Here is an 18,193-nt window from a genome sequence, read left to right as displayed (position 1 = left end):
TTTTTGTAGCCATTGATTAGATTGCATAGAGAATAAGGGAAGTGCAATGATAGAAAGTTGAAAAACATTTTAGGCTCACATTTAACTGTATCATTGACTCTTCTTGTTATAATCCTCTTCTATCTCAGGCATACAGTACACAAAATACGGATGCAGGAGGAAGAGTGACAGCCGTTTGGTTCATCGCAACTTTTGTGAAACCAGCAAAAAGCCCAAACCCATCCGCAAACGCTGCAATGTGCAGGAGTGCAGCCAGCCCACGTAAGTGACCTTTAGTGGTAGACGTTTCATCTATACAATCATTTCAAAATCTAATGCGGCATGAAAAGTGGTGATAATAGCTCTGTGACCATACATGCTGCCTGCCAGGTATGGTTCATGCTATTATAGAAGAAAAGTGAGTTCTTTACTCTAACTAATGGAGGGGAAAAAATTCAATTGCAATGGAAAGCTTTTCAAAGAGCCTGCTGTGTTGACAGGTGGGTGGTGGAAGAGTGGAGCCCCTGCAGTAAGACCTGCGGGAAGCTTGGCTACCATACGAGAGTGGTGCAGTGCATGCAGGCTCTCCACAACGGCACCAACAGACTCGTCCACAGCAAACACTGCACCGAGAACCGTCCCGAGACCAGGCGAGCCTGTAACCACACCGTATGCCCCGCCCAGTGGAGGACAGGGGCGTGGTCTCAGGTGAGCCAGTTCTTACCTGATCTTAGCTCATTTACATTAATGCAGCACTACTGAATTCAATCAGAAATGTTCCTCTGGCTCTTTACCCCTTAAAGATATAGTTCAACATTTTGACAAATTGGCCCGGAGTTATTTTCAAGGTGAATTCATGCAAAACTGCTGCCCCCTGCGCCCTGTCGGGGGCAGTTTTTGGGCCAGAAGTCTCTGCATTTACCTCAAAAACAACTCTGTCTCGTAATGTTCCGTTATTATCTCATAGCGTGGTGAATGTGCAGGTCACAACTTGTCCACCAGAGCGTTTTGGAGTTGTTGGATTGTGTATTTGATGAGTTTGATGAGGGAAACCAAGAAATCCCATTAGCCTCTGTAGCGTAGCTCTGAGCAGCTAGCGGCTCTGCTCCGCCGTTCTAAAAATAGGTTGCACCAAGAATTTAAGGTAACAAACCTACTCCTAAAACTGTAGGGATTATCGCAATGGGCCAATTTGCCAAAATGTTGAATTATCCCTTTAACACCCACTGCACTGTGGGTCTTATAGCATCGAATTACTGCTGGGCCCACTGGACAGTGGGTGTTCAGGGGTTAACTACATATTTTGAAGATATTTATTTTGAAATAAAAACCAACAAAATAAAGTGCATGCATATAAAACTTTATGTAAAACTTCTTGCATTATACAATTTCACCATTGCTAATGTTTAACTTATGCTTATTCAATGAGGACTTTGTTTACTGCAGCTCAGAGAGGTCATTTTCTTCTAGCTGGAGGACAAACAACACTGCATGTACTGTACACATAAAGCCAGAGTGAATATCAAGTTAAACCAATCTTTTTCTCATTTAAAAGAAAAACAAGAAAGATTCCAAGTCCTTTTAAGTGGAAATGAAGACCTAAAAAGAAAATGAGCTCATACAAAATAAACCCCACAGCTTTAAAATATAGAGGGATGTCAAGGCTTTATTTTGAAGAAGCTATGAATATTCTGGCACGAAACAAAAGGTTTGTTTTGTTGCTCATGGGGTAAATATGCCGTGATTAGAAGCAAATTCCCAGATTGGACGCCAATGTCAAAATTAAACTGGCACATGTGGTAGATGTTGACTGTGTCTGTCAAGAGTTAGTTTGAAAGCTTTTGTTTTTTTAAATATTTACTTAGCTGCTACTACGCTGTAATAACACTTTGGCTTTAACTTGTGTATGTGTGTGTGTGTGTGGTGTTTGTGTGTTAGTGCTCGGTGACATGTGGCGAAGGAATCCAACAAAGGCAGGTGGTTTGCAAGGCCAGCGACAACACAATCGGAGAATGCGAGGGTGAAAAACCAGAAACAGTCCTCATCTGTGAACTAAGTCCTTGTCCAGGTGAGATACACGTACACAACACTTGGAAACATTTGTTCCTCTTACCAGCTGATCGGTTTGCTGCCCATTTCAAATGTAGGCTACTATTAAAGAAACTGGGTCATTTCTGTTATGTGATGGATGGATGCAGAGAGACTATAAAGAACTGGCACTGGGTGTGTGGGTAGTTATGATCCCCTGACAATAGATTTAAAAGCAAGGACAAGAAAAGGAAACTTGAGTTATGATGTTGTGTTCCTGTGACTCACAGGTAATCTCACAGCCAGATTAAACTGAACATGTGGGTGCAAGATAACTGCTTCATGCGCATGAGCTGAATTCGTTAAAAATTAAAAGTTACTGTAAAAATTGTCTATTTTTATTCACTGAGAAACAAGAAAACTCTCATGTGCAATTTCAACAATTGATGTCATTGTGACAAATCATAGGCTGTTTGTCACTCTGGGACACCAATAACAAAAACATTATGTCACCATGACTAAAGTTTCTGCTCCCACGGTGAATAACAGCAGCTGTTGTACAGTAACAGCACGTTTTGTTCTCAACATGTTTACAGAAACAGATGAACCGACATCGACTTTATTTTGTTCATACAGACAAGCTTTTATTAAGTCGCTCTGAATTAAGTCGGTCCCCATTTCATTTAATTATCTTTATTTTCCTTTCCCCTTATCTGTTTCTATTGATGTACAGCGCTTTGAGATTTGTATCTGTTTAAAGGTGCAGTACAATGGAATTTACTTCACTAGTACAAAGAGCCCTCTGAATGCTAACTGTCTAAAGAAAGAAAGAAAGAAAGCAAGATGTTTCAGCTTCTTTGTCTGTGTTGATGCCCTCTTGCAGATTTTATCACACTGTTGCCTTTTCAAAGACCTGAGACCTGTTTTCCTATCCTTCCCTGTGCAGACCAGTGAGTGGAAAAGAGCGTTTTTTGTCAAAAACATGACGTCCAGGTTGTGCCCTCCCTGTGTTCTGTAAATAGCACCAGGCATTATTATAGGTCTCCTAACAACCCGGCTCTTGTTTTCCTAAAGCAGCATGAGGTTGTCAAGAAGTTTTCTCTGGTCTCGTGGCTCCTGTTTTAACCTCTTTATGTAGGATTTTTTTTTTTTAAAGCCTCATTTTTGTTCCATCTTTCCTGTTGTGCCCTCCAGGACAGCCAGTGTCTTCTCTCACTGTTGAAACAATGGGGAACTCCACCATGAAAGATGAAACTCTAAACCAAAGGGTTCCTGAAAATCCTGTCCACAAAATCTCTTCAAGTAAGTCAATGTATTGTTTGTTTTGGAAAGCACTCACATCCGGCTAAACTCAATCATCTATACAGTAGAGGTGTTTTTTCTTTTCTCCCACTCTCGTTGATGTCTTCTCTTTTATTACTAGATGAGCCATGTCTTGGGGATAAATCGATTTTCTGTCAAATGGAGGTTCTTGCCCGTTATTGTTCCATCCCTGGATATAATAAGCTCTGCTGTGAGTCTTGCAACAAGAAAGAAAACCTGGGCACTCATGTTCCTGACCTCCAGGACGCAGTGGCCTCAGTTGAACCTGAGCCCTCCTTTCCTTCTCAGCCTTCGTCACCCATGGCTGCTCTACCCACTACGACCCAGAGCCCGCCCCAAACCACTAAAGCCATCTTCAGACGGCTACGTTCCACTGCCCCAGTACCAACCACCACCGCCACCGCTGCTGAAGCCTCGCCATCCACAGGTGCTGCTCTGCCCCAGGTTCCCACCGGCGACCCCTTCCTCACAGCTGGGGAGGGAGACTCAAACCCGGGGCCTCTTCTACCTCCAGGGCCGCCACGGCCCACAGCAGACTCCAGTGGAGGTGCCTCTAAAGAGCACAGTCCAAACAGCACTTTAGGCCCAGTCGCTTCCAGGTCAAGAAGGGACGATTTAGGATCAGAGAGGGACTCGACTCACAGAACCCTGTCAGCTCAGAAATAATGAACAGTGAGCGATGTTGTGAACGTGCTGCTCAGTGAGACGGTCTCGTACATCAGCTCACCCTTTGCAGCATCTGATAGACTTGCAGTCTTACTGCAGATATTTTCTTTTCTTTTTTTTTTTTGAAGATTTTTTTTTTTCCATGCCAGTGAACTGACCAGTGATGGTTACCTCATCAAATCTCCAGAGTGACCTGCGTCGCTCTACCCTCTGTGCTTCAAAAACAAAACGGAAGAAAAAAAAAAGTTGTCAAAACGAAGGTGCTGTAAAACTAAAACGACTACAAGACGTGTTCAAAATGTGATGACTGCATTGCTACATTCATGTTTTTATCTGTGTACAGTTGTGTAAGCCTGTTTTTCAAGTGCATTAGAACTACTATTGAACTGGTTTTGTGAACATGAGGAAAGGTCAAAGGCCATGGTTGCATACCATCTGCCTCTGTTGGCCATGGAGGTGTATGGGTCACTATGGAGTCTTGAGTGTGCCCGCAGAAGATTTACAGACCTTAGCTGTGTTCATTTACAATCAATTCAAAAGCAAATCAAATTTAAAAACATTTTTAATTTTATATTTACCAATTAAATTAGAATTTAAACAATATATTTAAAGGTCTAAGGAGATTTTATCCCCTTGTTCTTGTTATAGCTGGTCAAATAATGGACAATAGTGTGAGTAAATGTAATTGTAATTTCCATAATAAATTGCAATAATATTTTTTGTATCATACAAATGCTAATTTAATTAATAAATCTGTCAGTTTTAAATAATTGATTATAATGAAATACTTGTTAAGTCTATAATATTACTCTACTGGCACACTCCAGGCTTTATAGTCATCATTCCTGGCAGGGAGTGTCATGGCGTCTCTGTCCCGTCGGTGCTCTTTTTTTGTTGTTGTTGTTGTTGTTGCTGTCCACATCCAACGTACTGGTGAATATCCTCACTGATAAGCAGTGAGGGTAATCCCCACTGTAGCATGCCCTCTGTCTGCCTTTGTGGAGTCAGTTATTTACGCTTTAAAAACGAAAAGATTTTCAAAAAAAAAAAAAAAAAAACACATTATGATATTTTTTGTAACTGATATATTTTTGAGATAATAATGTATATAGTGTAAATTTCAAGTTATGATAAGTCATGTTTTGCAATATGGAAAATACAGGTGATGCTGTAAGTCTACAGACTGTGGTTGGTCATACTGTTACACCATTCCTGCATTGCAGTTTGTAACATCATTATGTTTATTGTATAGTTCTTGTATATACATACGTGAATGAAAGCTTTAAATGTTAATATTTATTGAATTTTTAAGTGGTATGGAGAACAAAGTAAAAGACATTTGAAAGAACTATGATTCACTTTCCTCTGTTTGTGCTTTTCTTTTAGAAATAGCTGTTTCATTTACAGTAGATTGAGCTTTTTCCTACTAGACTTTCAAGGAAGGACATGGATGTACTGCGAATGAAAAGAGAAGAGCTTCTTTAGCCTGACCTTGTTCTGGCTCTTGATTTAAATTCTGTACACTTGAAAAACTCAAATAACCACATAGCGTTCTTTATATTTATCAGATACTGTATCCTTATTGCCATTGCTAAAAATGCTCAAATACTAACAAAGATAAAAGGATGAAAATGACTCAAAATATGCACATTCAGGCACTTTATTTTGTCCAGTCATATGCAGAGTGCAGTTAGTCACGTGTGATGACTCCTAATCATGGAATCATAATGAGGTTTGATCAGTACACTTGACATTAATTCCTATTATAAGCCAGTTTCCCTGGGCCAGACTGGCCCTGGCTGCTGACACCGGTCTCTGCCAGCTCTGCTCTGCTCTTCTCTGCAGAGCGTTGTAGCAGACCTTCTCCTCCAGGCTGCATTTCTGCTCCTGCTGAAAGGGCAGCGGTTCTGCCAGGCTGTCACCAGGCCTCCATCACCCAGTCGTCCCCTGTGATGATGACAGGGTGATGCTGCCGCGTGGGTGTCGCACAGACTCAGTCAGCCCAGGGTGGCGCCCGCTGTGAGACGCCTGCGGAGGTGTCTGGTGAATTCCAGCTGTGCTCGGGGCAAAGCCTGATTGACAATGGACTTTGGCAGCCAGCCCTGTGAACAAAAGTTGCCTCAGTTAAGTCCCAGTAAACAAAGGAGCATCTATTGTTCATATGCAAATAGCACAGCATATATGTAGTAAGGATTCAGCAAATTAGTATTCAGTATGGCAGTACACACCAGTAGCAAAAGTCATATCAAAATGAAATAAGAAACAATAGTGAGGATAAGAAAAATAGTTGTTTGGCCAAAATAAAATTGATTCAAGGTCCGCTTACTAGATTTTTCTCAATCTTTCAGTCCCATCTAGCAAGTTTCATTAAGGGATAGAGTTTATCTAGATGTCAGTCTCTGCTGTGTTGGCAACTGAAATGTCTTCATGACAAAACAGCAATCTCTATCAGCTGATGAAGACCAGGGGACCCATCCTTATCTACAGTTGCGGCTCCGGAAATGTGGCGGCTTATTCATCGTAAACCACCAGCTCCTCATTCATCACTTCTCTCACACTGATTGATTGTGCTGTTTATTTGCTCATCCACCACACACACCACACACCACTTCTCAGGTCTGCCTCCTTGTCTTAGTTGCCTGCATACTTATTTATTCCGCATACCCTTTTTTTCTTACAAAATTGTGTACTTCGCATCAGAGCAATTTGTATCTGTTGGGTTCCACTGAAGGATGAAGGAGGCGCTTGATGTTTACCGAGAGCATAATGAGTGAAACCAGATCAAATATTTAGAAGCGATTTAACAGCAGTTATTCTAATGAAGCACTTTTCCATGCTGAAAACCACAGATCGATTTAGGATGTGTGGGTCTGTGTGGTTCAGTTATTCAGCTGTTTATCACTGGGCACAGCAGAAAACATTCAATCTGAAGAGTCCCACTGCTCACCAGGAGGAAGCCTGGGAGAAGTGGCGGAGTAACAACAGATACATATTGCACACACACCAGAGTCCTGTTTTTCCTTTCTATGTTCCCTGTATAAATTTGTTTACCTTCACGTCCATATTAAGAAGCCACGTGAAGCGGCTTTTTCTTGTGTCCCCATCTAGAGCCTGTACGATGATGCAGCCGGGTCCATCCTCAGCTCTGTAAACACGTAGACAAAGTCATTGGTCCATTAGTATCCAACCAAGGATTGATTACATATTATTATGGATCAGTTGCTTGTCTCATAACTCATAACTGTATATAGATGATGTAAAATTTACCAAACCCTAATGTTGGTTACATCATAAATACAGGCATGTGAGTCAAGGGACTACCATTATGGTGCTGTGTTAGCATTTAGCACCACAAAGAACTGCTACTGCAACCATAGACTTTAAAGTCTTCATTTTTAACACGTACATTTAGCCAGCCAAGTATCTTCAAACATGACATGTTTTAACTCTAATCTATTGTTGTATTCCCCTATCAACACATTTGTGACGTTTGTCCAATAAAACATTTTCTACACAAGATATGAGGGCAGACATTTAAGGCCACTGATGTTCTTCTTCAATGCTGTGTAAATTACCACAGACTGTCATAAGACATTAAAATGCCACAATAGAAAATAACACCGGATTTGTTGCTGTCGAGTCAAAGGTGTTTTCCCATTTTGTACTGACATTTCACCATCTGGAGGACGGAGATTACCTCACACAGACACTGTATGTTATGAGAGTTGAATGGAAACTACAGCCTGCTCTGCAGACGATCCTCCTACCTCACAAACCCGGCTTGTGGTGGGAACGAGTCCAGTTGAATCGCTGCTCCTCCGAGATAAACGCTGGAGTTTTGTTTGCAACTATGCCTGACACTGAGGAAATCCCTCTGGCCTATCAGATTTCCTGCTGTCTCAGCTGAAACTTCATGAGTGACAATTGTTTCAGGTCCAACATGCTTCAGAACCTACAACAAGAGACACAAATCAGTTTGCATATCACATCTCGGACTGCAGGATGAAACTGCAAGTACAGTTCTTACTGCTAACAAGTGTCAGTGAACTAAGGCTTTTAAAAAGAAATGTGAGCAAAAAGATCTTCATGGTATGTGATATTTTTACAGGTTTCATTGCTTATGAAATATCCAATTATTTGCAGCAACCTTTGAAATATTCAAAGGTCGGCAACTCACTTTGATATGCTGTATGCTGGGGTTCCACTGGTGCATCTCCTCCACTCTGACAAACAGCAGGTCGTAGAGCTCGTCCACACCGGCCTCTAAAACCGCCTCCAGTCGGAAGACCCTCCTGGCCCCCGGCACCAATTTGCTACAGATCACGTCCCCGTTGTTCTTGAAAGGAGCAGCAAACAAGCACGGACATGTAACAATAAGAAAAATATTTACTTTGAGACTTTTTATTTATTCAAAGGAGATGTGAACTTTGGAGAGGGAACTTGTGTTGTTACCTCTGCGATCTCGACCTTCCATCCTTCTTTGTCCTCCAACATGCTGAGAGCCTTCCTCATCGCTTCTTGACCTTGTTGTACATAGAACAGCTGATCTTCTTTTGCTGGCATGGACTTCACATCTTCTGGTTCGGGCTCTGTAAAACGTTTTTTTCTTCATTATATTTCAAAAACTACATGAGAAAATAATATTTAAGTCAATAGAGTGCAGTTTATTTACCAGTAAAATTAAAACCAGCAGCCACTCTTATGTGATGTTGGATTTGTCCCCATCTGTGCAGGTGTGTGATCTCCTGGCCTATCACTGCCATGGCTGTACGTTGAAGTCCTGCATGATTGAACAAATGTGTTGCAAACAAAAAGAGGTGAAATTCTGCACCGCATTTGCATCAATTTGCATAAAAAAGGAATTAAGATAAAGCGTTTACCTGCCATACTCCTCAGATGTGGGTAGGAGATGCCACAGCAGAGCTTAACAACAGCACGCAGCATACTGGCTGTCTCGGGCAGTGACAGCAAAGGAACAGAACGAGACGCTGGTCTTTATATGGCCTGTGAAGGACGCTCCGTTGAGATAAGCCACGAGAGGAAGATAGGAGCTGTTCTGAATTTTGTTTTGAAGGCCACACTTGACAAGAGGTTTGGTAGCAGAAACACAACATTGGATGCGAGTCAGAACGGAAATCTAAGAGTAACTGCTCTGACAATTTATCACATTTGTGTTTAAAGTTTGAATAACAGTTTTAAGACCCAGATTACAAGGAAAACTGGAATGTTCCATTTTTCACTTTCATATACTTTAGCAGCTCAAGCCATGAATGATGGCGGAAACACCACATAGCAATCACATAAGATGTTATTTCTGCATATTAAGATGAAGTAGGCTAGATAACCAGAGTGGTCGATGTATGATTGGTTCCAGTAATCATGCACAATTACACACTAATGATCCAAGAGGTTATCACACTCTCCACAAAGTGGGGTGCAAAGTGTCACTTGCTGGTTAGCATGCTAACTATGTAGAAGAAGAGGCGTAATAGGGACATGAGTTAATACTGGCATTTCTTTGCATCTTGAGTTACTGGTGGTAACTATATATATATATATATATATATATATATATATATATATATATATATATATATATATATATATATATATATATATATATATATATATATATAGGCCTATATTTATTTTATTTTTTTAATTTACATTTTTCAGGAATAGTTGTGTGAAGTATACAATGTTTTTGTGAACAAATCAGCAAATCAGATCTATAGGATTATCCAGGAAGTCCAATGCTGAACACACAACACATCCTCTTTACTAAACAGCTGTAAATGCTTATGCTAGCTACGTAGTAAAAGCAAGACACACAAATAGGTCCTTTTCTTTGAAATAATATAAGATGTCGTACATTCCAAGATGATGCTGGTTGATAATGGGCTCTAGTATGCACAGCTCCACCTGGATTAACTGGTTTGTCCAATAATGTAAGACAGGAAATAAAGGAGTAGCATTAAATTCAGGAAGTACATAGTGGAGCTGTGCAAAGAGTCCATAATCTCTGGTGAGAGCACAGCAAATTAATCTAACCATGTGGCTTAGAAGGTTCAATCTCTCAAAGAACTTACCTTTCCTATTAGGAAGACTGCAATGTTTCAAGCCAAACATGGCTCTTTGTCAGTGGTGCTGCTAAAGTTTCTGTCAAATTTAACTGAAGTCTAGTTTTTCTGGTATTTTTTATTTTATTAAAAGTATGACATGCAGTGTCCTCTTAGCTTTTATGGGCTGCATTGTCTGACAAAACACATCTTGTTTTAATGGTACAAGCATACTCAGTGCAAAAATAAAAATAAAATTGACTCTAATTTGATCTAGTACCTTAGTCCAATGCCAAAATAAAATACTACCCATGAGAATCTTAAGGGTACATGCAAGACTAGAGGCATGAAGGTGATAAATAAGGCTAAATCAAAGGCACAAATAATCAATTCCAGATCATAATTACAGACAAGCAAAAATTTCCACACAGGTTTTATATTCAGCTCACTACACATACTGATTTGTAGCAACCACAAGACACGAGAGTCTAAATCTCCAGGAGCCAGAAGGAATTTGTGAGAAATTTCAGTTTATTTTGGCCAGAGCCCTGACATGTGACCTCGAGAGACAGCAAAGATTAGAGCCGCTTTGTAAGGACGACTGTCACGCTGATAAAGCAGCACTGGATTGTGTGAAAAGATGCAATGTACTTGTGTTTGCACCATTTCACAACAATGTAGTAAACCACTGAAATCAGGTTGTGAGACAGGAAGGATTTTGAAGAAAATTTTCTATCAATTTGATTCCACAAGTCATTTTTTATCATCATCCTCATAATGTAGGTCTTCTAAATGCTAATTATGGGTCTATAAGAAAAAATCCGGCCCTGATGGGCTCTGTTACACCCATCAGGAGGAAATCTTTGCATACGAGCTAAGCCAAATGGTAATTAGATGTCAGAGAGGTTGGAGACGAAGATTGTAAATGACATCTAGACTGCACAAGTCACACACTTGTGCCTGCAGATGTTGGACACAGAGGAAATAAGAAGGTGGTCAAAAGAGAGAGGGGGATGTTAATCCTCCTTTGATGAGCAGCTCAGAGAGATCAGAGGAAAAAGTCTGGTTAGTAATCCTGTGTGAATAATAATGATCCCAGGTACAAAGGTTAAAAATTGTATGTTTTTTTTTTTAGTTTAATTAGTTTATTTGTTCATCCAACCCTCTCTGCATAGATAGATTCATTTTCAGAATAACAGCTAATTACCATGCGATGCATGATTGCATAACACAATAATGAGTATTCATTCATCCAACAGTTGATATTTATTTTAATTATATAGTTACCATGCATTTGTGAATTTGGATCTCTATATAAGTTCCAATGTACTTTGTTCATTCATTTTTCATACACAAATCTCTAAACAAAGTCTTTTAAATAGTTTTTAGACACATTGGTTTCTGATTTCATTGACTCATTGTTTATCCATTCATTCCTTCATTAATTGGAACCAACTGATTTCCATGTTATTGGATATGGTATCAATGTGAATTATAATTTCTAGAAACCAATGGTTACATTTCATAACTCATTCAGTAATTATTGTCATGGTGGTTTCCTATTATAGTTCCAGAAACTGGTTTATGTTTTCATTTAGTTTCACTACCTGATTGAATAATTGCTTTTGATTTACTCCCCCGTCACTGAGCAGACCTCCTTTATTTACTTTAGATTTAGACTCCCTCTTCAGTCTGGCTACAATATCTTTGGAATCTGGGAAGAAAAAACAAAACATATCTACTTTCAGCTGTGCAGTCTCACTCTGACACAGCTCCACTTCCCTCTCCTCATATGACCAGTTAGTGTTGTGTGTGAGTGTGTATTTCTATGTGTGTGTGAAGGCAGGTTACTGTCATATTTGCGAAATATTTGGTAGAGGGCCAGTGCCTCCCTCTCCACTCAATGCTGCCTTGCGGAAGTGTTTGCTGATAGAGCACGGGGAAAGCAGCTGGCTCTTATCGCCTGGAGCCAACAGGTGTCCTTGTGAGAAGGATTCATGACGTGAATGCTGAACTTCACCTGCTGACCAGGCCAGCTGACCTCAAACTGCGGTCACGCCACCAGGGACGAGATGTGGCAAGGATTTGTTAGAGAACTCCAGGAAGTGTAAAGTATGTGGCCTTTCATGCTGCTATGCTGCACAGCATTAAGGTGCTATAAAATGGGCCTTTGTCACAATTTATTGAGCTGAAAATGTGAGTTGTCCATGAAGTGTGTTGGCGATGTGTTGCAATGAATGCATTCAGAGATGCTTTTCAGCTTGTTTTCATGGCCAACGCAGCACTATTATATTCTAGTTGTCGTAACTGTTACATAACACACTGAGAATACATCAGATTAGAAGAGAATGAAGTGAAGAAAAGTGACAGAAAGGTCAAGAAAGCTAGGTGTCAGTGCCAGAAAATGGGTTCAGGAACAAAATAATGTTATTCAGATTGAAGAATAGCATGAAGTTGAATTAAAAGTAATACAACTTGTGTTTGGCGGTCATGTAGGCTAAGACTTATTATGAATCCAATCGGACAATAACACAAGCCATATAATAAAAAAGACCAATATTCGACCTCAGGAAACTCAAGAAACACAAAGTGAAACATAATATCCTCCTCCAGTTCTACACAGCTATCCTTGAAAGCATTCTCACATCATCCATCACAGTTTGGTATCATATAGTCTGGACAGTCACTCACGCAGTAAACTCCAATGTATTATAAAAAAAAAAAGCATCTATGATGTTTTGTGCCAACACAGAACTATGTGCTTCCATGCTGTGCCGAAAGCAAATTCTGCCAATTTGTTGTGCAGTCCTTAATAAAGGAAATTAAATTAAATGAATCCATTCTGGGGACAATCAAATGGCCAATGCTGACCTCAGAGTTTAATTGGGTCTGTGCAGCAGCACATGTATTTTAATCCTGAACCAACTATGTAAATAATCAATCTTCATTTTACCTGTAACAACCTCTGAAGAAAAATCCTCATTTAAATTTGTGCAGTTAAAAATGGTGTAAAACGACAGCAGGAAACAAAGGAAAGAATACACTGAGCCACCGAGGTACAGTTCCGCCGACTAAACCGTTATCAGCACATAACTTAATATGTTTTAAACATAGTCTATATACGATGCACACTGTTTTAATGTCTTGCTTAGCGTGATATTGATTTGCCTTACGTGGCTGAATAAGTGAGCGCTGGTGGCTAAGAAGACTCTGAGGGGTGGGTCAGCTCGATCTTACATTTCCTTTTTAGTGGAATATCTTCTTAAGCTAAGAGCGACTCTGGGAAACACGTCCTTCTTTCACAGCGTTCTTTAGAGCGGAAGAAGCTCTTAGCGCTAAAAGCTGTATTTTTTAAACAAATTTGGGAAAGGCGGCCCTTGTTTTGTACAGCGCATAGAGTTTGGGGTAATAGCTGACTCTCAGTGTTTCTTCTTGGCAAGTCTTTCTTTGGAAAATGAACAAATGCTCTAGCACATGTTGCACATAATTGGACATGTGACACAGTACGGTCAGTGTGTGTGTCTTTGTGACTGCCTGACTCCCCAACAAGAAATGTTAGGTACTTCAAAGTCAGCTCTATTGCCCTCGGGGCCTTGGCTGTTCAATAATGCACCCATGTGCATACGGACTTATATGTACACATGTACAAGGACGAGGATAAAAACTACGAGCCAGGCTACAGTTCGCCTTCAGTTTATTTCATGCAAGATACAAAGCTTTTGCTGTTTTTGCTTTTGTGTGCTGTTTATTTATGTGCATGCTACAATACAGTGCATTCATCTTTAGCTTAATGACTCCCTTGTCAATTATGATGAGTTACACACACCCACACACAAAGAACACATTTTTAAAACAACCAAGAATGGAAACACAACATTACTGATAGTAAAAAGGTTGAAAGGCTTCAGGAGTGCTACTATATTGTGTGTCCAAGGACAAAGTGAATGAATGAAGGTAAAACCAATGTGTGCTTATTATTTATAAAAGATCTTTGTCACGATTTGTGTGATTAAGTATGTTTTGAGTTATTTACTGCTCTCAGTGAATAGGGTTAAGCTATTTATTGCGCCATATCACAACAGCCATTACGCTTTTTTTCCCCTTCTAAATTACGCATGTTCATATGGATAGCGGGTGAACCAGTTGTCTCTCTACCTCCAACCTAAACAATCACAATGGTTGGTTTTCTTTCCTCTGTATTAAGCAACAAGAACAACTTGTTGCTTAATACCAAAGAAAGGATTATTGACTTTGGCAGGTCCAAGAGATCCTTGCGGCCCATGACTGTGGATGGGCTTGGCATTGAGTGGGTTCAGTCATACAAGTACCTTGGGGCACACCTTGATGACATTGGTCTGTACACACAAGTGCTGTGTACAAAAACACACAAAGCAGGCTCTCATTTTTGAGAAGACTCAGCCCTTTGACATCTGTGATGTAATACTGTGCCTGTTCTTTCAGTCCATCATTGCAAGTGTTGCATTCTTTGCCATCGTCTGCTGAGGTAACAACATCAGGCTCAGGGACAGGAACATTTCAGAACAGAAATGTACATGCACATTTTGCAGTCAGAGCTCAAACTCCAAAGTCTGGTATGTCTGAATGTATTCAAGTCCATGATATCCCATTACATCCAGGCTTCAGGAGTGCACATGTTTTATTTGAGTATAAATGTTTTTTTGTTTTGTTTTTTACTAATCTTGTAAATTCTGTTGTTTTTTGTATTCTATTTGTTTTTCTGTTAGTTTTTTTATGACTATGATTAATGTGACAATGTGTTGAAACTGAACTGAAAATTTGCTGCCATTCTTGGCCAGATCTCTCTTGCAAAAGAGATCTTGGATCTCAATGGGACAAACCTGGTTAAATAAAGGTTATGATGATGATGAACAGACTCAACAAGCTCATCAAGAAATCTAGCTCTGTGATGTGAGGGGGAGCAGAGCTGGTGGAGGCTGTGGTTAAGTAGAAGATGGTGTAAGCTGATGGCCATCCTGGGTGACCCGGCACACCCTCTATACAAGACTCTCACAGGTCAGAGGAGCAGCCGCAGTAATAAGCTCATCTCCCTGACCTGCAGAACAGAAAGATTCAGGAAATCCTTCATTCCTACTGCCATCAAAATGCACAATGCCATTTGTTAGGCTATACACGTTTACTTGGTATTTGTATCATATCATTTTAGGTTATGTAAGCTGCTGGACAATTTGAATTTCCCTCCAGGGGATGAATAAAGTATTTGCCTCAGTTCTTGCCCTGGCCTGCCATTGGATCCAGGCTACCACCTGATTAAATGTGCAAATATTGTGCATTTTTCAGATCTCTGTGACCTTAATTGTGACCCTCCGGGATCAAATCAGTTTATCCATGACTCCTAGTGAATGTCTGTGCAGAATCTTAAGAAGTTCCATCAAGGTCTTCATTAGATCTTACATTTACAGAAATGGATGGATCACAACCCAGAAACAACATGGGACACAGCATCCTGAAGTGATAATACAGCTGCATAACAGGCTGTCAGTGTATTTCAGACGGATTTACATCTGTTCATGTGCTGCTTGCAGGTTTTTATGTTGTAAATCCAATTCTATTTTATTTAGTTGAATCTTTTTATCCTTCAAACCAATGGAGAGGCAGATCTTTGACATTGTAAGGTTACAGTGTCTCAGCTCTTTGTGGCAGTTTCAGAGCAAATGTGAAAGCCACAAAAGGGCACCTGTTATCAAGTAGCTCAGATAAGACTCATTTCCCCCCTAAATGTTGTCATCAAAATGCGATGGGCATTTTATCTTCACACTCCTAGTTTGGTTTCTGTGGAGACAAATGGTCTTATATGGGAAAGTTTGTACCAGCAACTCACTGCCACTGATCTCTCTCTGCATTTATGTAGGTCCTCGCACTGTCTTCGACATTCACATTACTGAATTATGGGTAATTTCAGCTAGGTATGATTGTTATCATTTTCGAATTGATGCATACGTGGGACTCAGCCTGATTTCTCTAGTATTACTCTGTCTTTATTGCAGCTGAGTGTTTCTAAGGTAAAACTCTGCTGGGATATTTTGAGTATGGAAGTGGATTTGGGTCTAAATGATTCGTGCATGGCAACATTTTGGATCCCATCTATGCACTGCACTCAGACCTTTTCCACACAGTGTGATGAGAAGTGTTTCCTGAAGCATCTGAATTCTGAGTGATCCTTGGATTTGGCCAGAGTGTGACTGTCTCGGGTCATCGCCAGAAACCAAACACATGCTGCTCTGCTATCCCCTCTCAAACTGTCTTCATGCGTGCAATCACACTGCTGCAGCTGCCCTGCTCTAGCAGAGGAGCTGCTTTAAAATGTTTAAATATTTTTTTTAAAGTCTGCCACAAACTGCTTCAAAAAACACCAACTTTCTCACTTAAAGTAAATCATTCTCACTGGAGAATTGAACTCGCTCTTTAGCATATAGCATAAGATAAAGCAATAAACATCATCCCACATGCAGCATTTATCTTTAGTTTTTACCACCTCACTTTCTGCATTGTCAAAGTTCATTAAATGAAATATGTTCATACAAGTGTGCCATCATTACTTGAGAAAGGTATGTGTGAAATTCGTAATATCTATTCTAGATCATCACCTAATTCACTGACAGCAACACGCTTCGCAATTATTTCCAACCAGACCGCCCCTTTGCTGACCTGTACTTGCACTAATGGAGGTGTATATGTGCTCCAGTTATTTCCGATGCCACAGCTGGTACCACAGGTGGCATCAGGAAGCAGCAGTGCCACACTCACACTGGTTGCTCTGACGACCTCTCTCCATCTCACCTCTCTATTGCCTGCTGAGAAATGTTTTCCACGCTGGAGGCCCACGCTCATGATGTACTGCACATTCCTTATGGGTCTTTAAGTAGACCCCATTCAGCGAGATTGACACCAGGAATGTGAAGAATGTGAAGAATGTTTAGACTTCTGTTTTTCAATTCAACAGCATATTTATTCATGGCCATGCTGCCTTTTATACTATGGCTGACAGTCCATCAGGTCTATTACTGTAGGTTACAACAGCCAGAAGTGCTTTTTCATGACTTTTTCATTCCTGCTGGGACCACAAAAGGTTACACAATATTATGTAACCTTTCATGCCAGAATGTGGTAGCTGAACAACAGCAACAGTAAGGCTGTGAATATTCTCATTTGTCCAGGTCATCGGTATCCCCAAAGAAATTTAAATCAAAAGCAACTGTCCCAGCCAGTCCCAGCCTGGTCTGATGCTTACTGTACATGAACTGATGAAGCCTCTTGGATGAGAAAAACGTCTTCCTAGACAAATAACCAAGTCCAGTTGCTTTTGATTCCTCTTATTTTTGACATTATTACATAATTCCTACATATTGTGGAAACGATTTTATTATTTAGCCTACAACCTGCTGCCCCAGTAGGCTATGTAACTTATTTGGCTTTTTATTACCAAAAATCAAATATTGCTTTCATAAATACGTTATTTCACTATAGTCGAATCACACCCGCATACAAATGAAAGCTTTCTCGTACCTTAGAATGAGTTGTTACATGTCGTTACAAATACGTGGGCGACGCAACGACCGTTTTTTTTTTACGTTGAGTGGCAGCGTGACCGTAGGTAGGCTACTGTAACCAGAAACTCACTGGAGCTGTCGGCTCGGGGAGAAAGTTTTCCAGGTAGCGCCTGTTAAAACTGTCACCACTGTGTAGTGTGAGGAAAGACGGAGGCACTGATGTTGCATTCAGGTGCAGTCAGGCAGACGGCTGTCGGCAAATCAACTGGATGTCATTTTACTCGACAAGAGAAAGACGGTAAAACGTGGGTCAGGTAAACAATGCGACATCACCATGATAAAAAAATTGTCACGCCTGTATTGTTTTGCCTCGTGCTGGCGGACCACTTGTTTACATAGACGCTTGTTTATCCTGTTACATGCAGCGGTTGTCTGTCTGACGTCTGCCCGATTTCACGTGAATGCAACATCAAGAATACGTTCCGATATGCAACCGCACCGCTAGATGGGGGGAATTCCTACACATTATACCTTTAAGCAAAACAGTAACAAGCAAATATCTCGGAATTCATTTAGATTAGGTCCTGTTAGTATCTGAATAAAATTGCT

At 40.4% G+C, this 18,193-nt stretch overlaps 2 protein-coding genes across 5 annotated transcripts in view; one reads left to right on the top strand and one right to left on the bottom strand.

Moving 5' to 3' along the window:
- The window catches only part of adamts14 (ADAM metallopeptidase with thrombospondin type 1 motif, 14), a 45,438-nt gene extending 40,138 nt beyond the window's left edge, over positions 1-5,300 (top strand). For 3 of the 4 annotated variants that reach the window (XM_083994495.1, XM_083994494.1, XM_083994493.1), the window contains 5 exons: positions 129-261; positions 480-687; positions 1,918-2,047; positions 3,202-3,309; positions 3,431-5,300. In XM_083994495.1, the coding sequence (XP_083850621.1) occupies positions 129-261; positions 480-687; positions 1,918-2,047; positions 3,202-3,309; positions 3,431-3,996 (1,145 nt within the window). In that variant the 3' untranslated portion in view covers positions 3,997-5,300. The remainder of the gene's footprint in view (positions 1-128; positions 262-479; positions 688-1,917; positions 2,048-3,201; positions 3,310-3,430) is intronic. The other variant, XM_083994496.1, reaches the window with a different exon arrangement.
- A 693-nt stretch (positions 5,301-5,993) lies between these two features.
- On the bottom strand, positions 5,994-8,940 carry star2 (steroidogenic acute regulatory protein 2; the record flags this gene model as incomplete). The annotated part of the gene is made up of 7 exons (XM_083994840.1): positions 5,994-6,098; positions 7,048-7,141; positions 7,764-7,948; positions 8,174-8,332; positions 8,449-8,585; positions 8,669-8,776; positions 8,877-8,940. 7 exons carry the CDS (start codon positions 8,938-8,940, stop codon positions 5,994-5,996), a joined length of 852 nt encoding a protein of 283 aa, XP_083850966.1.
- Positions 8,941-18,193: the final 9,253 nt, after the last annotated feature.

This window comes from Trachurus trachurus, assembly GCF_905171665.1.
Source record: "Trachurus trachurus genome assembly, chromosome: 19".
Lineage (NCBI taxonomy): Eukaryota > Metazoa > Chordata > Actinopteri > Carangiformes > Carangidae > Trachurus > Trachurus trachurus.
This window is presented reverse-complemented; position numbering and strand designations above follow the sequence as displayed.